The sequence below is a fragment of the Nannospalax galili genome, unplaced genomic scaffold (genome assembly GCF_000622305.1).
Source record: "Nannospalax galili isolate Female #2095 unplaced genomic scaffold, S.galili_v1.0 scaffold800, whole genome shotgun sequence".
Taxonomy (NCBI): domain Eukaryota; kingdom Metazoa; phylum Chordata; class Mammalia; order Rodentia; family Spalacidae; genus Nannospalax; species Nannospalax galili.
This window is the reverse complement of record NW_008347125.1, coordinates 3,147,294-3,170,718: the sequence shown is the minus strand read 5'-3', so window position 1 is coordinate 3,170,718 and position 23,425 is coordinate 3,147,294. Positions and strand designations below refer to the sequence as shown.

Below are 23,425 nucleotides of genomic sequence, written 5' to 3'. Positions count from 1 at the left end.
GTTTATCTGGGGCTGTCACCACCATAGCAGAGCCCTCAGTGATGGGGATCAGTTGTTCCCAGCCATGGCTTTATGTTAGCTGGCACAGGGTTGCTGTGACCAGGATACTGGTTCCTTGTATCTGGCAGAATAAGTGACTTCCTGTGCTAGGCACTGTCTGGACTTTTAAGTTAAGGTTGTTATTTGTTAGTTGTTCAATACTTCTTTTTTTTTTTTGCTGAGCAAGCTCTTGGGAGCACACAGTCAATGCCCTTAGTATCTGGCATAGGAACTAGATTAAGTCAATGGGAACCTTCCATTTTCTGGCCCATCTTGAAGCACAAGGTCTGGTTCTTTTTCTGGACATGTTAGCACAACAGAAGCTGAGCAGCCACTAGAAACTCTGAGGACCAGTTCTTTCTTTCTCAGCTTCTTACACACTGGAAGATGCAGCTAATCATGACCTCACACAACTGCCTGCTTTCCTTTCCTCAATGGATCAGGGTGTCTGTGCAGGACACTCAGAGTCCAACATACTACGTTTTCTCCAGAGTTTTATTTTTTCCTCTGGGGGAAGATTGTCAGATAAAAGATAAGATGCCTTGTTAAACTTATATTCAGATAAACAGCAAAATAGTATTTTAATGTATGTATGTGAAATATTTCCATTCACATTGAGTTATGGCCAGTAATGTCTGGCCATTTCTCTTTGATATACATTGTTTGGTAATTATTTCAAAGTATATTGCAGATATCACAACACTTTGTCTCCAAATCTTTCTTTATGCATATTTTAAGAATTAAGTAATTTTCTATGTAGTTCATACAGTACCTGTGACATAATTGTATTTTAAAAATTTAGGGAGGGAGGGCTGGAGAAATGGCTCAGTGGTTAAGAGCACCAGCTGCTCTTGCAGAGGACCCTGATTTGGTTCTCAACACCCACATGGCCGCTAACAGCCATCTTTAACTCCAGTTCCAGGTGACCCAACGCTCTCTTCTGGCCTCCATGGGCATTGCTCACATGAGTGCACTTACTTAAATGCAGGCAAAACATTCATATACATAAAATAAAAATAAAATATTTTAAAGAATTTTTTTATATGAAACTCAAATTTACTTGCTAAATCTGATCTCTCCACTAGGCTGTGAGGTGGGCAAGCATGGGCTTTGAAACATTGTAGAGCAAGAATTAGTCAGATTTAATTTAATTTAATTTAATTATACTGGCTGTGTTAACTTAGAAAAACCTGAACCACTGTTTCCTTATCTACAAGATGAGATTTCTCTATTCGGTCCTGTGACTCTGATACAAATGGGGAAAAAAAGGAATTATCATCTTGCAAGACCTATGTTAAAGCTCAGAAACAATGTGTGTGAGACCCCAGCACAGCCACAACTCTAGCAGATGCAGAGCAGATGGCCCCTGGCAGTGGCCATAATGACAGCTGTCCTCTGAGCTAAAAGTCAGAAGATCAAAATAAAGATGCAGCTGTTCTATAAATGCTGGCAGCTGTATTTACAACTTCTCTCTGTTCCCTCATTCCTCTTGTACACACACACACACACCCATAGTGTACACACACATACACACACACACACACACACACACACACACACACACACACACACAGCGCCCAGGGTCTCTTCTGGGCCTTACAGAGGGTTCCATGACAAACGTGCAGCCATGTGAGGCAGAGGAAGAGAGACACATGGAAGGTACAGAAGGGGAGAGCTCAGTGCAATAAAAGGGGTTGGACTGTGTGTTTGGATGGCATTGACTCTGCCAAGTGGCCAGGACAGAGAAGTTGCACAGAGTCAGGCCAACGGTGTGGAGCGTGCCAGAGGTAGCTACCAGCTGTGACCTAGGCAAGCTCTCAAGGACTGTTTTGTTTTGATTGTTAGCTCTTAGTGTTTTCATCTGCTTGTTTAGCTAAGGAGACAGGTTTCCTAAATATTTATTTCCATCCTGTAAGTCAGAGAGACAAATTTATAAATATCCAAATAGACTGATTTCTACCCCCTTCTTGACATGATTTTGCCAACTCTTTCTGAACTCTCCAGCTTGTCTTTGGACTTGGGGTTACCTAAGAGCTGGATATAAACCGAGAAAGTTAAGCCCGGGTGGTTAACCATCTGCTCAGCTCTCACTTGCTGATTCTCTGGGGATTCATGATTCTAAGGCGATCTTTCACAGATGAGGCATTCTGATCACTGGCTGATACTGCCACTCCCAGGCACCCCACTGCCCCCGACTCCTCCCAGGAAAAGACATTTTGCCTAACTCCTGAGACTCCTGGAGGTATCATTACTGGCTTTCTTCCACTCCAGTGGTCCCTTCTTCCTTGCAATAATGCTTTCAAACAGATTCTTCTGAACCAAGTAATTTGTTTTCTGGTTTTTGGCCTCCTCCCAGGGAATTGAACCTAGGGCCTTCGACATACCAGGTAAGTACTCTACCACTGAGCTGTGCCCCCCAGCCTCCTATTTATTTTTTATTTGACCCTCCTGGCCATCCTGCTTCACTGCCTGTGTTGAACCGACATAAGAAAGGGGTAATTTTTTGTATTGTTTGCATTTTGTTTTGTTTTTCTTTTGAAATAGGTTCTCACTATGTAGCCTAGGCTACCCTCAAACTAGTGGCAATCCTCCTGCCTCAGCCTCCTGAGTGCTGATTTACAGGCTTGGGCCACCACATCCAGCTACAGCCCTTCTCCTATTCTTTTTAATGATAATATTATTTTCTGTGTGTGTATAGAGGTATAAATGTGTGTGCACTTGTGTGGGGGGGGGGCGTGCACATACCTGTAGGCCCACCTGTGGGAGCTAGAGGAAGATGTCAGGTGTCCTGCTTGGCTGTTTTAAAAGACCCTTGAGATAGAGTCTTTCACTGAACCTGAAGCTCATATTTCAGCTAGGCTGGATGGCCATTGAGCTCCTGGGATCAGATTGTCTCACCACCTCCTGCTCCCCAATGCTGGGGTTACAGGCATAGCCATGCCTGTCCCTTTTTTTTCCCCCTTATTTAAAAATGTAGGATCTGGAGGTTGGAAGTCAGATCCTCTTGCTTGCACAGCACCCTTTCTCACTGAGCAGTCTCCCCAGACCCTGTTCCTCTATTCTTGCAAAAGGAAGATGAGCTTGGTGCTGCCTGCTGAGGTCATCTGTCCTCTACACAGAAGCAGCCAGGCCCAGCCCCAGCCCATACTGGGCTCTGTTTCTTTTCCTTTTACTGTCAGGGTAAAGGATAGTTGATTAAGCTCTGTATTCCTCGCTAATACTTTCTGACAAACATCATAGTTTGTGAAGAATTTTAAAGCAAAAAATGACCAGAGATTTTATTTATTAAAGAAAATCACCTCAAAGTTACAAACTCTAAGAGCATGAGATAGTGGGGAACTACCCCACACATACCTGGGCTTATCTTGTGGCCTTTGATTTGAACCTGTTCCTCTAACTTTCAGAATAGAAATAAACATTTAGTAGATCCAACTTCTTAATTCAACAAGCAAAGGAAAAGACAAATGATAATAAAAACAGTACTAATGGCTTGATAGGGTTGCAGCTAGTGGCTGGATATGCTAAGACTGGGTTTCTCCCTACTGTCTACCTCTCCCATGGCCCTTCTGTGTCTGGCCAAAGGAATTTGATCAGGCTCATCTTTTCTTTCAATGTCTAAAGCAAGTCAGTGGAGGCTTGTGTGAAAGTTTTCTAGCATTATATTTATCTGACTAACCATTTTTCCAGGAAGTATGTTGCCCTAGAAAGTGTTGAAGAAAAACAAAACAAAACAAACCTTTTTTGTAGACCAGTGAAAAGAAAGCAGCTAATATAATAAATTACTATTTAAAGAACTGCATTTCCATTTTTATTTTAGCTTGCTAATTTCATCTGCATCATGTTGATTCCTAATGACTTCAGTATTTACATGTTTTCTGTGCTGACCACTTTATCTCTAAGTCATCTTTATGTGATATCTCTTTGGGTTCGAAGGAAAGGAGAATGTGTCTAGTTGCAAGTGTCTTCAAGGAGTTCATGGAGAAGAAAAATTATTGCCCTGCCTTTGCTAGAAATTTATGAAGAAAAGTGATCCTTATCTTAATGAAATCAAGTAATCTTTTAAACATTAATGGGTCTTTGAAATCCTCTACAAGACAATAAAATTTATTTACATGCTCCACCTTTGCAGCAGTATTATGGGATGCCACATTCCAGTGATGCTTGAATAAAGACAGCCTGACTTTTAGCATCCATTTTAGCCAAGAGCAGACCTAAACTGCTGAGAATCTCTTCCTTCAGATTTTCTTGGGACTGTGTTCTCAACAAAGGCCTCACTCTTTTTTTTTTTTTTTTGAAATACTATATCCAGCATGAAACAGGAAAGTGAAAGTGGATCCTTATCTTATCTATCAGAGGACTATGTCCTTTCTGACCACTACTGACCTAGGACAGCACACACACACAACTACAAACAGATGTTATCCATTTAATCCCTGTTGTTTGCAACATAAATGGGATAATTTGTTGCTTCCAAACAAATATTTGCTGCTTGCAATGCTTGAGAAGCAAACCACCCCCCCCACCCCACCCCACCCCCCACACACACACTCTTCATACACTATTCTGAGACAAAGGCAAGGAAGGGTCCTGAGCTCTATGTTTAGGTCACTAGAGGAGCCCAAGGACTGGTCAACTTGTTTCACATTATAAACAAACTGAGACAGTGTTAAAGGATCTCAAAACATAAGATTAACTTTTTGGTTGCCTGGTTAGATAAGAGTCATTTGTCCAAAGCAGGTCCATATTTTAAAAGTAATTCTTACAGGGGCTGGAGAGATGGCTCAGTGGTTAAAAGCACTGGCTACTCTTGCAGAGGACCTCAGTTCAATTTCCAATACCCACAAGGTGGCTAACAACTATTCATAACTCCAGTTCCAGGGGATCTGATGCCCTCGTCTAACCTCCAAGGGTATTGTACAACATGGGTGCACCTACCTAAATGCAGGCAATACACTCATAAAATAAAAATAAAAAATAAGATATTTTTAAAAGTCATACACCTTCCAGTAATTACCATGCTAGTTTTAAGTAGCTTAAAATCCTGTTACAATTTTAAAGTGCTGTATGTATTCTTTGTGGCAAAGAAATTTCAAATAATATATAGGAAAAATGTATTGCAGATATGTTTTTTAAAATTCAAATGTATGCAGAGTTAGGATGGAAGAGTGGGAAAAATTCCAAATCCAGCTATTGGCAGGGCGTGGTAGTACATGCCTTTAGTCCCAGGACTTGGCAGGCATAGGCAGGCAGAAGCAGGCAGGTCTCTGACTTCAAGGCCAGCTAGAGGTACGTAATGAGACCTTGTCTAAGAAAAAAAGAAATCAAATTCAGCTGTGACCTAGGTAGAGAAAAGCTTTTACTCTTCCGCTGCCTGACCATCTTGTCAGCCTTGAAGGCCTTTTCAGTTGCGTTGTTTTCTTACACTATGAGTTTAAACTCCGCTAGGACAGTTAAGCTTGTGTTTGGGAGATAAGATTAACAAAAAGATGGATCATAGCCAAGTCTATAAATCCAGTACTGAGGAGGCTGAAGTCAGCTGAGGCTACTGAGTTGATTCAAGGCCAGCCTGGATCACTTAGTGTTTCAAAATAATAATTAAAACAAATGTTTTAAGGACTAGAGATATGGTTTAGTAGTAGAGCAGTTACCTAACATACATAGGGTCCTGGGTTTAATCCCCAGAACCATAGGGAGATTTTAAAAGAATCACAAAGTTAGGGTTGGAGAGATGGCTCAGTGGTTAAGAGCACTCTTGCAAAGGATGCAGATTCAGTTCCCAGCACCTACATGGTGACTAACATGGTCTGTAGCTCCAGGGGATCCAACGCCCTGTTCTTGCCTCTTCAGGCATTGGGTTCCCAGGTCCACCTGCATTCATGCAGGCAAAACACTCATACACATAAAATAAAAATAAACATTTTGAATCACAAAGCTTACCAATAACTGCCTACAGTGGCTGAGTAAGCCCTGTATCTAGGGCAGGGAGCAGTGAGGATTTGGGGAGGAGGTGGGAAGACTTGCCAAAGAGTCTTGGGTAGGATCTTGGAAGTTGGGGGAACCCAGGAGATCTCATGATTTGTTTCTGAATGTTTCTATTCCTTCAATCTGCTCTCAATTCACTGAATTACCAAGGAATTGCTTAGATAGAAACTTGGTGGTTGGACCAACATTTTGACCTGAGGCAGACTGACAGTGATGTTCACCCTTTCAACATGGCCACCTAGAGGTATGAATGTGCCCAGCCCTCCAGGCATTCTCTCAAAGCACCTAGCCCAGCCTGGACTTGCTTTATTTCCTCTGTTCATTTGTTCAACAGTCTTTTTTTTTTTTTTTTGCAAAAATTCTTAGAATAGTTTTGACTTAATACTAGAACTATGTCATTATGTTCTCTTGTAACATTACATTAAATCAAAGGCCTGGGTGGCTTAAACTTGACCTCCTGTTATGTACAGTGTCACAGTACACTTTAGAAAGTCGATCCCTTCGTTTATTGTTGTTCAGAGTTTCGTTGCCAGAGGAATGACAGGAACCTCTGGGCTGCTTGGCCTGAAGTCTGGTTCCTCTTGTTTCATAGTCAGACTGATGTTATATCAGTAGACCTCTGGTTTGATTTTCTTTAAAAAAATTATTATTATTTGTTGTGTTTTTGAGTTAGGGTCTCCCTGTAGCCCTAGCTAGCCTGGAACTTGTTACGTAGACTAGGCCAATCTTGGACTTACAGAGAACTGCCTGACTTTGCCTTCTGAGTGCTGGGATTAAAGAGTGTGCACTACCACATTGGGCTAAAATACTTTTTAACTTATATATTATTATGATGAGAGGTGCACATGTGCCATGGCACTCATGTAATGGTCAGAGGACAACTTTGTAAAGTCACTTCTCTCCTTCCATCTTTACATAGAGTTTGAAGGTGGAACTCAGGTCTATAAGCTTTGAGGCAAGTACTTTTCCACTGAGCTATCTTGCTGACCCTCTTGCGTTTCTTTAAAATTTTTTTCTCAATAATTTCAGTTAGGTGGGTGGCACAATCTGAGCACTTAGGAGGCAGTGGCAGGAAGATCAGGAGTTCAAGCCCAGCCTCAACTACATAATGAGTTTTAGGTCAGCCTGAACTACATAAGACCTTGTCTCGCCCCTCCCTCACCACTGCCGAATTTTTAAATTTTTTCTACTCCTTATAAGTTAGAAAGTATAAATCTCATCAAGAAGAAAACAGTGAACCAACTCAACATGAGTTAACCAGGGTTCGCATTTTGTCTTTATCGTTTTAATTAGTTTTTAGTATTTTTTCCACACTTCAGTCGTTTTCATTTGCTTTTCATTTCTCCTTTTATTTTTCTTGTGTGCCTCAGTAAGTTTCACTATGAAAATGCTTGGGTTAGAGCTGGGCTCAGCGGCCCACAGCGTTAATCCCTCTGGTGGTAGCAGGAGGCAGTTCAGTGCTGCCTGAAGAGTTTCAGAGACCTCTACTCTTGGACTTTTTTGGGTAGAAAGACAGGGTCTCACTCTGTAGCCCAGGCTGGAACTTGCCTCTTGCCATAGCTGGGAGTACAGTGAGTGGTAGGAGACCTGCATGCCCAGCAGGGGCTCTCTTTGGGGCTACATAACAAGACTCTGTCCAAACAAACAAAATAAATAACAAAATTGTGTGGTAGAGATAGAAAGGCTCTGGAATTCAAGGTCCGCTTTAGCTGCATATCCACTTCCTGTAATACCTTACCAGCGACTACACCGCTGAAGAAGGTGTTTCTCCCTCCTGTTAACTGCTTATAGACCTTCAAGGAAGGGTGGGGTCTTGTGATCCCCTTCCTCCTCCTCCATGGCACAATATTGATGGGCTTTATGGAGGTAATCACAGCTGCTATGAGTTCAAGCAGTGGCCATGTTATGCCTAGAAGACAGTGTTCCTTTCCTCTGGCACTTACCTTCTTTCCACTTCTTCCATAATGTTCCTTGAGCCTTAGAGGGGGTGGTACAGGTACTCCATTTATGGCTGAGCATTCAAAGATCACTTGATCACAGTTATGAGTCACAGCCCATGGCACAAAGAAACTTCTGACTAAAGCCGACACCAGCACTAATCTATGAGCATAAACATAATTATTCAGAAGGCCGTTTGACCAGTATATCATATCATTAGCAAAACAATAGCAGCTGCTTCTCCACTAGGGCCTACAACCTCGCTAGCCATGGGGTTTTATAGTATCAGACACGAACGAATTCCCTCCTGTGGAACAGGCCTCAAATTCAATCAGAATTGGATTGGAAGTGATTGATTACCCCCATAACAGGCTTGCCATTGTTGCGTTAGTGGGCACATTTTACCTGGCCAGTCAGTAGTTTAGCATGCCGGGACCACAGCTGAGTAAGACTGTTAATTACAATTCTCCCTCAGCATCCTGCATAATACCTTCAGGCACTGTGAGGGCTGACAGTGAGGAAGCTTCCAGCTCAGTCCCAGCTTGATTTCTCTGTGTACTGTGACCAAGCCATGTGGCATCTCCAGCAATAGACTCTTACCATTGAGCTCTAATGGGCAACCAATAGCAATAATGATTGCTTTTGTATTGTTTTGGGAGCCTCCTCTCTAACCAGTGACTAATAGGGAACTAGCCCACCCCTGGCACTGGCATTAGTAACCTATGGCCCCTGGGAACAGTTTTATCTACCCATACAGGGTACCTCCGTCCCTAGTTTCTTGTTCTTATAAGGATACCAGTCTCATGACTTTATTTAACCTCAGTTACCACTCTTTAAAAACACAGTCTCCAAATATGCTTACGTGTTGAGATATTGGGAGTCAGGACTTAAAATATGAATTTGGGATGTGAGAGATATTAGTCCATAATGCCTTGATAGAAGTAGGAAGTGAAAGAAGGATCCTGGGCAAAGGAGATGTCTACCATAGTCACTAAATTCAGTTTGTTTTTGACCCAGAGATAGTCAACTCTATAAATTTGTGGGGAATTGACTATAAAATTGCATATTGTTATATCCCCTAGTGGTGGAGTTAGTAGGGATGAATATGACTCCATTGCATATGGAAGGACCAAAGCTGGTCTTGTCTGTCTCCTTCCACCTAGCTGGAAGTATATGGTACTTTTCAGTAATTCTATAGCTTGGTGCTACCAGTAGAATCTTCAAAATTTCCAAAGCCAATAGGGCCTTTGGTTTTGCTATACCACATTCCCATCCATAAGCTCTTCTGTAATATCCTTCTGATAGAGCAAATATTTATTGAACACCTGTGGCTTAATAGGGCAGTGGTCCTGATTGTGTAAGATATGACCCTGTTCCCAAGAGATTGCAGTTGATACCCATAAGATAATTAAAATAAGCAAGCTAGGAAGACAGAATTTAAGAGGCATCCAGAAGCTGCTTTTGGTAATAAGCATTGACTTGGGTCCACAAGGCAACCAGAAGCAGGATAAAAGCCTGCAGCTATGCCTGCATTTTGTGCCTTCTCTACTTCTGGTTAGACCCCCACTGACTCTGCACAGGCATGAGAATCATTAAGGAGCATCTGTCTATCTACCTGTAGCTCATCCCCTTCAAGACTGACCACTCCCAAGATGAAAACAATTATGTGATGGAGCGGCTATATCCCAGAGCAGATCATCTTGTTAGGAACCATCTTGGTCCTCTCAGGCTCTGACTGCAGGTATTTATCAACTTACTGAATCACAGGCCAGGATTATATTTGAGACAAAGATTCTTCCTCTATTTAAACTTAAAACTTATCAGGCATGATGGTGCATGTCTGTAATCCCAGCACTGGGGAGACTTAGACTGGAGGACTGCCTCAGAAAGCCCGCCTGGGCTACAATAAAAAGTTTCAAGCCAACCTGGACCACAAAGTAAGACCCTGCTTCAAAACCAAGGCAGAAAACTAAAGCTCTATCAGTATCCAGAGATGAACTCGGGGTCGCTGGACTCCTTTATCTGTTCCTCTTTGTTCAGAGCGCTGATTTAATCTCTGCTTTTCAGTTACTCTTCTCTTTAATTCCTCTATCAGGACAGGTGGTGGAGACCAGCTTGTTGGGCTCTCTGGAACTGGGACTTCTGCATTAAAATGACGGCTCTAGGATAGAGATTGTCTCAGTTCAGAGCCAGTGGCCTTATCTTTTTGTAAACCTGTTTTGTTGTTGTTTTTCCCTCCCCAGAATATGGTGTTAAGAAATGGCACTGAGATCTTTGACTCCTGGGAGAAGCCCCCTCTGCCTGTGTACACCCAGTTCTATTTCTTCAATGTCACCAATCCAGAGGAGATCCTCAGCGGAGAAATTCCCCGGCTAGAAGAAGTGGGGCCATACACCTACAGGTGAGTCTTGCCTGCCGCTCTGCCAGGCTGAAAATGCAGCGGGGATCCTCACCACACGCCACCGCAGCCCTGTGAGGAGGCAGACAGGGTGAGGACACAGCGTTGGTTCCATTCTGTCTGTCTGCAGCACCGCTGATGTCAGATGTCGTTCCTCTACAGTGAACTCTGTGGGCGGGGCTGAGTCACCGCCCCTTCCTACTGTGCAGGCAGGAAGCAATTATTGAGCTTCCAAGAGCTGCTCTCCACTTCTGATCCTTAAGGTCCCTTTCACTCTTTAGTGACTTTTAGGCCTCCCTCAATTTCCCTTCCACACATACTTGTGTGTTTTTTGAGACAGGGTCTCCCAGCTGGCCTGGAACTCCCCATGTAGACCAGGCTGGCCTCGATCTCACAAAGCTCCACCTGCCTCTGCCTCCTGAGTGCTGGGATTAAATGTGTGTGCCACCACACCCAGCCCAATACTTAGTTTTAAATTTACTTTTAAATCAGAATTCATTGTTGGCCTCAGTTTCTCCTCCATTCTTCTTTTATCTTTTTTAAAGTGAAGATCTCTTGTAGCTCAGGCTGGCTTTGAATTCCTCATGCAGCAAAGGCTGACCTTGAACTTAAATTTTTTTTCATTTATTTTTATTTTATATGTATAAGTATTCTACTTGCTTCTATGTAAGTGCACCATGTATGTGCAGTGCCCACAGAAGCCAAAAGAGGGCATCGGATCCTTGGAACTGGAGTTACAGACAGTTGTGAGCTACCATGTGGATGCTGGGAACTGAACTCAGGTCCTCAGCAAAAGCAGTAAGTGCCCTTAACTGCTGTGCCATCTTTCCAGCCCTGATCCTTTGTTGTTTTTTAATTTACTTACTTTCATTCTATGTGTATGAGTGTTTTGCTTGCATGTGTGCAAGTGCACCACATGCATGAATGCCCAGAGAAGCCAGAAGAGGGCATTGGATCCCCTGGAACTGGAGTTACAGATGGCTGTTATCTGCCATGTGGGTGGCGGGAACTGAACCCAGGTCCTCTACAAGAGTAGCCAGTGCTCTTAAACTGCTGAGCTATTGCTCCAGCTCTGACCTTGACCTTCTTGAGTCTCTGTCTCCTGGGCTCTGGGATTACAGCCTTACTGTGATTCTCAGGAAGAACCCAGGGCTCTATGCTTGCTGTAGGCAAGCACTCTACAAGCTCATCTATGTCCCTAGACCTTCTTTTTTATAGTTTTGACAGTTTCATTGGCCTGGAATTTACTCTGTAGCCAAGGCTGGCCATGAACTTGAAATGGTAATCCTCCTGCCTCAGTCTTCAAAAGTGGTAAGATTACAGACATATTCCACCCACATCCAGCTCACCCACTCTTCTCTAAGCACCACTCACCCTTCACATAAGAGAGAAGCTGTGGTGACAGTGACCACTATTTTAGAGGCTGAGGAGACAGAAGGATGGCATTGGCCATCTTTTATTTTATTTATTTATTATTTATTTATTTATTTTATGTGTGTATGTGTGGGGGGCACACTTGGTCCATGGACCTGTGTGGGTCGGTGCCGGTGCCAGCCGGCCAAAACGGACAGTACCTGAAAGGGGGAGTGAGGATTGAAAGAAAGGAAAGGAGACAGAAAAGATGCTTGGGAGGGCTCACAGTGAATACTGCAGCAGCCTCGATTTATTTCAGTTCTGTCTTTTTATACAGAAGAACTCAGTTAGTTACAATTGCTCTATTTCCCCACCTGTATCTGAGGGTCAGAGAGCGGTCAGATCAAAGGCTTCCTCAATCTTTTTGTATACCACTATTGCCTCAAGGTCAGGTATTGTGAGGCTCTCCATATAAACATATTCCTCCTAATAAGGCAGATTAGATACTGGTGTGCATAACACACACTCAGTAAACAAGCCTGACACAGCTCAATGATTAGCAGCTCCCGACAGGTCGGAGAACAGCTAGCAGGAGTAGGTGTTCTCCTTCCACTGTACAGGTCTCAGGAATCAAGCTTGGGTCCTCAGGCTAGGTGGTAAGTACCCACTGAACCATCACTCCTGCCTTTGATGAGTATTTAAAAGATAAGCACAGATGGAGGGAGACAACTTGGATCTTAGAGTATTTTCCATGTTGTAATAGTAGCTTCTCCTTCCTCTGCCTAAAAAGTTTCTCTTTGCTAAGATTTAAAAAAATTGCATTGGTAGAGAAAGCAGACAGTGAGCTCTTTCTTTAGGACTGCTAGCTGGTGGAACTGCTCACAAGTTTGTTGTAAGCAATTACTCAATGAATGCTTGTTGATGGATTCATTTGTTATGACTTAGTATTATTCTAGATGCTAGAAATTCAGAAATAAAGCCCCTGGTCCCTGCCTCGGGGCAAATGCACTTTCTGCCTGGATGTCCTTACCTGTAAGATGAACAAAATAAGACCTCCATGTAGGGTTGCTATGAGGATTAAAGGAGCCCATGCGCCAATGTTTATGAAATACCAGACAGTAATATCTAGTACACAGTTAGTGATAGTTAAGTGTTTGCTATAATCATTAGCCTTAGTGGATTCACTGTTTTAGTGTGCATAAATCAGCATTCAGAATTATACTAATGAAAGATATTATATAAAAGAATTTTAAGAAAACACTTAAGTCCTTGTATGTATGTATGTATTTGTTTATTTAGAGACAGGGTCTCACTGGACCTGTTGGTATAAACTTGAAATCCCAGTTACTAGATAGTGAGTTTCAGGCCAGCTGAGGTTACAGGGTGACCCTGTCTCAAAAAACAACAAGAACAAACAAAATTAAAAAGCATTTCATACTCTAACTAGAGCTTGCCAATAGAAATTTAATATGAGCCACATACGCAACTCAAAATTTTCTAATAACCACATTTAGCAAAGTAAAAAGAAACAGATAAAATTAACATTAATATTTTATATTTGACCCAATAAAACTCAAAATACATTTCAACACATTTTTTTTTGCATTCAGAAATATTAATGAAATATTCCACATCTGGGGCTAAAGAGATATCTCAGCTGTTAAGAGCACTGGCTCCTTTTACAGAGAATGCCAGTTCAGTTCCCAGCGCCTACTTGACAGCTAACAGCCGTCTACAATTCCAATTCCAGGGGATCTAATGCTCTCTTCTGACCTTCACAGGCACTGTATGCACTTGGTATACTTATGTGCCTGCAGGCAAAACACTCATACACAAAATTTTTTAAAATAAATATTTTGCATCATTTTTCCCATACTCTTTGAAATCTCATAGATTTTTTTATTTATAGCACATATTTTATCATTTGGGTGGGACAGGGTGCTAGGGTTTGAACTCAGGGCTTTGTGCCTGAGTGGTAGGCAAGCACCCTACCACTGTACCATTGCCCCAGCTCCTTAACATTTCATTTTTTTTCTAAGTGGTATATCCAGGGCTGGAGAGATGGCTCAGCAGTTAAGAGCACTGGCTGTTCTTGCAGAAGACCTGGGTTCGAATCCCACAGCCAACAACTATCTGTAACTTCAGTTCCAGGGGATCCAACAACCTCTTCTTCCCTCTGTAGGCATTGCACGACACAGGTGCACTTACATACATGCAGGCAATACACATATACATAAAATAAAAAAATATATATATAAAATAAATTTTTCAAAAAGCAGTATATCCTGCATTGTCATTAGTCCCAGGTCACCACCCCACACATTGGGGATTGAACTCTAGATGCTAGGCAAGCTTTACCCCTGAAATACACCCCCACCCCCTTAAGCCACATTTTGAATGCTCAGTTGTTAGGATAGGTAAGGAGGCAGATCCTCCAAGAGGCAATCCAAAATTTTTGAATGCTAACATGTTACGCATTGCTCAAACTGCTTGTCACTGCTTAGTTAAAATGAACCAGAAGAGTAGCTGAGGGCCTTAAACTGGCCACAAGCTAAGGGGTAAACCACACTAAATATAATCAGCTATCTTTCCTTGGCCTAAAGCTAGAAGGTAAACAAATGCTAAAAGGTAAATTTTCTTTCCTTCCTGTATAAAGCAACAAAAGCTAAAAGATCAAGTCAGGATAATAAATTCAGTTAGCTATCTTCTATATTAAACACCCATCCTGTTTCTTGACCCACACAGAACAACCTTTAACTGGCTACAAAATAAAAACCAACAGCAATGGAATGCAGTTGTTTATTCCTCTGTTGACCCAGGGAGGTAGAGTGTGATTTTCATACCCAAGGCTCATGTTATGCTGGGCAGAACACAATTTTCATGCCCATCCCAATAAAAGCTTCAGTGAACAGACTCCAGCTTTTGTCCTGTCATCCCCACCCCCATCCATGCCCTTTGCAAGGTGTGTTAGCCTTTCCTAATATTCTGGTTTCATTAGAAGCCTGTTCAAGCTGGATGTGATGGTTCATACTTGCCATCTCAGCACTTGGAAAACTGAGGGAGAGAACTGTTTCCAGTTCAAGGCCCCTGTGCTACATAGCAAGAACCTGTGGTAAATGGTGGGTTCAAGGCTAGCCTGTGCTACACAGCAAGAACCCATCTCAAAAAAACTATAAAACAAAATAACTAAATGAAGCTCCCTTAACCTTTCTTCTGGTCTCTGGTTCTTTGTTTGGGTAGGTGCTTAGATGCATCTCTCACCCCAGGCCAGCTCACTCAAGCACCAAGGTGATTTTCCAGTTCTCCAGGAGCACAATAGCCATGGGTAGCTCATAGCTGCCCTATTATAGCTCAATTTTCACCATACATCAGTTATTTGAAAGCCCCCCAAACAGTCATACACTGGCTTGTTGCAGTACCTCGGTTGTGTGCCCATTGCAACAGTAATGAAATGCATTTTAATCATTGTTTTTAGGAGCTGGTAATGAAGCACAGGAGGTAGAGTACTTGCCTTCTATGCATGAAGCACTCAATTCAGTCCCTAGCACTGTATAAAACCAGGCATGTAGGTGCAAGCCTATAAGCCTAGCACTAGAGAGGTGGGAGAAGGAAGATCAAAAGTTCAGGGTCATCTTCAGTCAGCTACCCAGAGTTTGAGGTCAGCCTTGCCTACATGAGACCATGTCTGAAAAAAAAAAAAAAAAAGAATTAGGGAAATGGCTCAATGGGTAGTGCTTGCCACACAAGGGTGACAAGCCAGAGTTAAGATCCCCAGCATCCACCCACGTGCCAGGTGGTTGTGGCAGTCTGTCATCCCAGTACTTGGGAGGCAGAGAAGAGGGATTCCTGGAACAAGCTGGCTAGCCAGACTAGCTGAATTGGCTAACCCTAGGTTCAAGTGAAAGACACCCAACATCAAGGTCTGGCCTCTAGGAACAGCCACACCCACACACCCACCCTCCACACACTACACACACACATACACACACAAAAAAAAAAACAAAAAAAAAAACCCAAACCAAAAAACTTTCCATGTCTGACTTTTTTCTTGATATACTTGAAGGTCTATGAAGAGCAGGAGCCAGGCTCTCTCATCTTGGATATCCAGTCTCTAATGAGTATGGGGAGAAGGGGTGAAGGAAACATTCTTAACTATAGTTTAAATCCATAGGACACAAGAGGTGAAATTAATTAAAACCAGAGGATAGAAGTAGCTCTGTTGGAGCCAGAGGGTCTAGTCAGGGAAACTCAAGGATAGATCTGGGAAGGACTAGGTCCTGAGAGTGAACTGCTCTGTTAGGAACACTACAACATAGTGCCGTCTGCCCCGTGCTGGGGTTGGCTGAGTGCCCTGACACCTGGTTTTGTAGGGAGCCACTGAACCTCTCCATGGAGCCTGTTTGTCTGTATTTGCTTTCTATGGTCTTTCAGTGAATCTCATGTTGTCACGTGACTTGACTGTGCTACTGTGTAAGCTGACAGTCTGAACATACATAGCTTCTGCACCAGTGTTTGTGGTTCTATGGGTTCCCTCCCAAGAGGTCAGCTGATTACGTCCCCTGTGCCAGCAGACATGGGGAAGGAGGGGGAGGTTGTGCAACTGCTGTCTCTGGTCCCTGTGGGTAGGTAGGTCTGGTGTTAGGAACCCTGAAGGGAGGAAAGGCTTCCTGGGCTGCAGAGCCTGGCTCCCCTGGCAGTTTGCAGCTGTAGCAGTGCCCCAAGTGATCACAGTTTCGCACATTTCCAGTGTGAATGCTCTTGGGAAAGATGGCAGATCCCCTTGTTAAGAACCAGTCTGTCTGGTTTAAGGAATGCAGTGCTTCATTTCTGTTTTCTGAAGATGGAGATTGAGCAGTGCTGGAACAGGCTTGTTAACAGAACTAACTTGCCTTGAGCCTTCTGCTCAGAGTGATGCATTTGCTTGAAATTGTGATTTATGGTAGTCAGTGGCTTTCTCAACCTTTGGGGGATTAATTTATTGTTTTGTCAAATATTTTTTCCATTTTTCCTATTAGTATTTCAAGAATTAAAAAAAATTGTATAAGACCCTTTCAACTGATTTTCATATTTTTATAAGTATTAAATTTATAATAGCCCATTACAAGTTGGCTTTTGGGGTTCCTTAGCTTTTCCTTTGTATTGCTCATTTCATTTTAAGGCTGTTGTTACTGCTTTGATGGCAATAAAAAAATATGTGAGGGCCAAATCTTAAGAGGGTTTTTTGTTACTGTTTGAGACAGGGTCTCACTATGTAGCCCATCCTGGCCCTGAGGGGGATATTCCTCCTGCTCTAGCCTCCTGAGTGTTTGAATTACTGCATGTACAACCACACCCAGCTCTGATTTAAAAATTTTTTTAAATGCATATGTAGTCAAGACTATTGGGGATCTTTTAAATCATTTTTTATTTGTATGTGTGCATTAATATACAAGGGCATGTGGAGGCCAGAGGTCAACCTTGAGTGTTGTTCCACCTTGTCTTTTTTTGAGAGAGGGCTCTCACAAGTTTGGCTGGTCAGCAAGCCCCCGAGATCCACTTGTTTCTGCCTCCCTAGTACTGGGACTGTAAATGTGAGCCACCATGGCCAGCTTATTTATGTGGGTTCTGGGGCTTGAACTCAGGTCCTCATTCTTGCAAGGCAAGCACTTTACCACCTGAGTCATCGCCCCAGTCCTTGTATCATCTTTTAATTTGAAAGTCTCGCTCCCACTTTCATGTACTGTTTGGGAAATATAAATTAGTACAACCAGTATAAAGTTTCCATTAAAAATCAAAAATAGAACTACCATAAGATCCAGCAATCCCACTACTGAGTATCTATCCAAAGAAAATTAAATCTGCACGTTGAAGAGGTACCTACCTCATTAAGTGTTTATTTTAGAACTGCTCACAGTATCCCTTGTGGCATTGAAATGGCAATGTCAGGTGCTTTACTATGGACTCTTTTGAAGTGGCCAGTATGTAACATTTCCCCATCTCAAGCTTAGCAACAGTAGTATATTACATAGTAATAATTCATGTTTCCTAGGAACTTCCGATGTGTCAGGGGTGTTTTTGCATGTCTATGTTTAATTCTCACAATTCTTTGAGACGGGCACATGGCTATTTCTACTTTTTAGATGAAGAAACTAAGAAACAGAAGCCATGAAGAGCCAGCATGGTGGCTCACACCCATAATCCCAGCACTGGGAGGCGGAGGCAGAAGGACCTCTGAATATTTGAGGCCAGCTGGTCTACAGAATGAGTTTCAGGCTAGCCAAGGCAAATAGTAAAACCTTTTCTCAAACAGCTAAAATAAAAGCCAAAAAAAAAAAAAAAAAACATGAGTAACTTCTTAGTCCCCAGAGTAAGTTATCAGCGCAGAACTGACAGGAAGATCTCAACCTGTGCTTCTATCTAGCGAGCTTAGTCACTTGCGTGGTGGTTCTGTAACAAAGAACTGGAAGCGTAGATGAAGTAAATTGGCTAAAATATAAGGATAGTGCTTGCTTGCTTTCCTTCCTCTCAGTGTTGAGAATTGAGCCTAGGGCTTCAAGCATGCTAGAAAAATGCTCTTATGACACTGAGCTGTGTTCCCAGCCCCAAGATAAGGATCTCATCTCATAACAGCATTGTATACATCCGGTTTTATCTAGCATCTCAAAGGAGTTAGATGCACAGGCATTGATTCTTCCAATCACTGTGTATTCCAGGCTGACCTCAAGCTCACAGCAGCCCTCCTGAGTGCTGAGATAGCAGGAGTGAGCCACAAGGCCAATGCCTCTTCCCTCTCCTTTTTGTGCCCCACCCCACCCCCTTTTAACAGACTTTTGGTATTTGCAAGCTGTGGTACCTAGGTTGGTCTGAAACTTCTGGGTTCTTGGGTTCAAGTGGTCCTCTTGCCTCAGCCTCCGACTACATGCAAGAGCCACCACACCAGGCTTTTCATCTATTCCCTTTGCTTCTTCCTCTCTCTCTCGCTCTCTCTCTCTCTCTCTCTCTCTCTCTCTCTCTCTCTCTCTCTCCTTACCATATAGCCCAAGCTGGCTTCAAACTTAAAATCTTCCTACCTCAGACTTCCCAGTGATGGGACTACAGATGTGGTCACTACTCCTGGCTTATCCACTTTTTCCTGACTAGAACCATAATTGTGTTTAACAAACATTAAACTATGGTCTGAGATTTAGCACCTATTGATAACAGGGGCTGTGCCAAGCACTTGGAAATACGGTTCCTTGATTAATTGTCTAGGCACAAGATTGCTTTTGCTTTTGTTTTAAGCTCTTGTCTATATTTCTAGATGGTTCTTTGGTCTTCTCTAATACTGTATAGCAGTGATCTGATCACTTCTCGCCATCAGTTTAGTGTTTACCAGAAACTATGCTGTTTTCAAGTTGACTGTTATTGATCAGCTGGTTATTAGTAACCAGATTCATTGATATTGTCATCACAATCCTTTCTCTGTCCAAGTACTGCCAGAGTGACAGAAGCGTGAGAGGGAAAAACATTTGGTTTCTTTGGCCTATCATGTGCTACTTCGAGAGGAGGGCCCTTGCCATCTCCTTTATTTTATTTATTTAATTAATTTTATTTTATTTGCCCCAGTAGAATGAAGGCCATGTCTTACTGCCTTCTTTGTCTTAGGGTACTCTGTAAAGGTCACGTGTCAGTCATGCCTTAGGGTGGCAGGTGGAGGACTCCAAATTGCTGAGGGAAGTCTTGAGGTTAGCTGTGACTGGCCTGACTAAGTCAGCCTACCTAGGGAACTATATCTTTGGTGATTTGAAAAACCTTAGCTTTGACCTATTGAATTTTATTGAGAAACAAGTCAAGTTCCAGACCGAAGTGAATGGCATCTTTGTCCTCAATTTCTTAAATATCGGGTTCCCATGGGTAAGCAATACAGAAAATATTTAAAAAGATATCTCCACAGTCAGTAAAGATAAGCAAACATAAGTGAAATAAGGTTTGGGCTTGGGATTATTCAGGCCTTTCGGTTCATGAATTAAGACTTGGATGAAGAAAACAAACAAGCAAAATGTCCTGAGGAATGACGCTGATTTTTGACCTTAGAGAACTTGACCAAGTTGACTTGTGCCTTCTGGACTCTTCTGAGTGCCAATTTTAGCTCCCTGCCTGAGCTTTCTTTGCTTTTGTATTGGTGCTCACTTGGACCGCCTTTTCTGCTGGCTCCTCAGTAGCGAGCTGGGTCAGTGTGGGCACTCAGAGCTCAGCATCACCAGCCCCCTGCAGAAGGCCTCTCCTGACACTGACTGTGGGGAGACTTGGGATAGAGCCAAATGGGGGCTTCTTTGTAAGCACAGCTTTGGCTGCACAAGCACTTGGCTTGGTAATTTCCTCTCCTAATCCACCCTCTAATAATCACTTTGAATGGCCATAAAGTCAGGTGACCAGGACTTTAAACCTGATTGGTCCACAGCCTCCATGTTCTCATCCATAAAGACTGGTTTTGATTTTCAAAAGAAATCTTTGATCACAAGGTAGAGAAAGTACCTGGAGATAATGGGAAGAAAGGAGCAAATATGTTTGAAGGCTGTAAAGTAAGTTAACAGAGGGAGCAGCTTAGGAGGCAGGGCAGGACCCAGGGCAGTTTTAAAGATCCATGCTACAAGCCAGGCTGAGTGTCACACATCTGTAATCCCAGCACTGAGGCAGGATTGCTGGTTCAAGGACAACCTGGCCTATGTAGGGACTGTCACAAAAACAAAAGAATAAATAGTTAGAGATCTAAGTTATAGGGGTGTCTGCATGATCCACTTATGCTGGTCCTCACTGTGGTATGCCTCTTGAGTCACTGTGGTCCAGATTCAGAGGTCAGAGGAACTGGCAGTGCTCAGGCCCTCCACACCCTGACTGATGGTCCTACACAGAGAGGAAAGGAAATCAGGCTGTCACCAGAAGGGGCTGGAAATCAAACAACCAAAAACAGTCCACTAGGAACCTCTGAAGTTAAAACTACAAACGTTTGAACACAGCCATCTCTACCTGATTTATTATGCATTCCCATAAGGACATAGAATTGTTTTCTTTCCCATAATTATTTCAGTTTGGCTCATGTTACAGGCATTCACTGGTTTCACCCCACAGACCTTTGTTAGTCACGTTTCCGGAGGTCTGACCCAGAGGGAAGGGCACGCTAATGACACCACTGATTCATTCGGGTTCTTCTGAAAGGGTGAAATCTCTATGATTGCTGCACCCAGCACTGTAGAACAGTCAAAGACTCATCTATTGTTATGTACCTGTATGTATGCTTTTGTTTATTTTTGTCTATCCTTACATTAAGTCTATTAAAAACCAGGCATAGTGGTACATGTCTGTTATCCTGACATTCAGGAGGCACAGGCAGGAGGATCACTGAAAGTTTGAGGAGAGCTTTTGCTTTCAGTTTGCTTCCATATACCTGAGGCTGCGTAGCAATTCCTTCACAGTCTAAATTATTTCACTCATCAGTTTATGACTGAGTGCCTATGGCAAATGCAGACAGCAAACTCCACAGATGGGCAGATAGATGAGTGAAAAAAAGTCCCTATGAGCTGCTGTGGTCTGGAAAGGCCTGTGGAGGAAGTCGTGGGTGGTCCAGCTACCTGGGGCCTTCCTAACACTATGTGAATTATACACTCTTATCTCTGTCTAGTACTACATTATATCAACCACATATGTAACTTAGATAGGCATGGTAGTACATGCCTATAATCCCAACACTTGGAAGGCTGAGGCAGGACTACCTTGAATTTGAGACCAGCCTGGGCTACAGAGTGAGACCCTGTCAAAACCAAAAGAACAATAAAAAAAAATCCCACTAATTTAGGAAAAAGGAAATTCTGCATGGAAAGATTTTATCTTGATTACTGAATGCTTGGACATGCCTTACATTTTATGCCCAAAGTGAATTCTTTCTCACATTCACCTTAGGTCCCTGTACCAAGCCCTTTCTACTCACTGCCTCACCCACCCTCCTTTATTTTGAGACAGGGTCTCACACTGTAGCCTGGAACTCACTACATAGCCTAGGCTGGCTTCCAACTCTCAATGATCCTCCTACCTCACTCAGCCTCCCAAGAACTGGGATCACAGAAACACCACACCTCAGCCCTCAGTCCAAGCATGCACACGCACACACGCGCGCATACACACACACACACACACACACACACATTTGGCACAGTAACATGGGGTACTGTGACATTTCAATACATGTATGCACTGTTTAATGATCAGGTCAGAGTAATTGGCATATCCAGTACCTCAGACACTTGTCATTTTCTTTTGTTGTGAGTGTTGAAAACCCTCTCTCCTAGCTATTTAGAAATAATTATTAGTGTCAACCATTGTCACCTACTCTGCTGAATACCAAACACTAAGAGATTTCTTAATGTCTCATTTGAAGGAACTGACTTGTACTAAACCAAAGTGTGCAGAAAAAACAGGAATGAACTTTACTAAACTTTGGACCCCTATATTTATTTATTTATTTATTTATTTATTTATTTATTTATTTACTCATCATAGCAGTGAGGATCAAACCCAGAGTCATGAACATACAGGCAAATGCTCCACCATTCAGCTATATTCCCAGGCCCTTGGGCCTTGATTTTATTTTCTTCTTTTTTTTTTCTTTGACTTTTTGAGACAGAATCTTGCTAGGTAGACCAGGCTGACCCGGAACTTACAATGATCCTCCTGCCTCAGCCTCTTGAGTACTGAGATTACAGGCATGTGCCACCACATCTAGCTGTGGCTTTAGTTTTTAAAATCAATTTTCAACTGAATTCAAGTTAGAATCAAAGATATTAATAAACAAATTGAAATCCATACTGAATCTATGAACTGAAATGAAAAATTTGAAAATATTTCAGGACCAAACCATAACTCAGGAGAGTTCATTTGACTCTTGTACTTCTCCAATTCTGGGAGAAAAAAAAGTGACAAACAACAGTTTTTGAGAGGATTTTCCTAGGGCTGTTCTCTTTCCCACACTTTAGCTTTAACCTATAGGGTGTGTGTGTGTGTGTGTGTGTGTGTGTGTGTGTGTGTGTGTGTGTAAAAGTGATTTGTTTATTTTTTTGCTGGGTTGGGGGGCTGGAGGGACAGCGCAGTCTTCGAAGGCTGAGGCTAACAACCAAACATAAAAGTGATTTATTTTTGTTTTATTTTTGTTTTGCCTGTGTGTATTTTTATTTTATGTGTATGAGTGCAATGTCTTCAGAGACTAGAAGAGGGTGTCAGATCTCTTGGAATTGGAGTTACAGAGGATCATTAGCTGCCATGTGGGTGCTGGGAACTGAACTTGGGTCCTTTGCAAGAGCAGCCAGTGCTCTCAACCACTGAGCCATCTCTCCAGCCCCTAACCTATAGTTTTTAAGAGCTTACTACCTACAACCTTTCTAAATAGTCATTATATTTGAAATGATATTTTGAAAAATGTGAATAATGTTGAATAAAAGGACAACTCTTGTTAAAGTCATATCTATTTTCAAAGAAAATTCGTTTTCTTTTAGGGAACTCAGGAGCAAAGCAAACGTTCAATTTGGAGAAAATGGAACAACAATATCTGCTGTTAGCAATAAGGCATATGTTTTTGAAAGAAACCAGTCTGTTGGAGACCCTAACGTTGACTTAATTAGAACAATAAATATTCCTCTACTGGTAAGTCGGCCTTTTAGTATCATTATTATGGATTTTAGAAGGAAAAATATAAGCCTGGTGTGATTT

General features: G+C 42.4%; 1 protein-coding gene across 1 annotated transcript in view; it reads left to right on the top strand.

Annotated features, from left to right (window-relative positions):
• Nucleotides 1-23,425, top strand: part of Scarb2 (scavenger receptor class B member 2) — a 62,677-nt gene that overhangs the window by 13,604 nt on the left and 25,648 nt on the right. Inside the window, exons 2-3 of the mRNA XM_008843536.3 lie at nucleotides 10,203-10,360; nucleotides 23,212-23,359. Of these exons, the coding sequence (XP_008841758.1) occupies nucleotides 10,203-10,360; nucleotides 23,212-23,359 (306 nt within the window). The remainder of the gene's footprint in view (nucleotides 1-10,202; nucleotides 10,361-23,211; nucleotides 23,360-23,425) is intronic.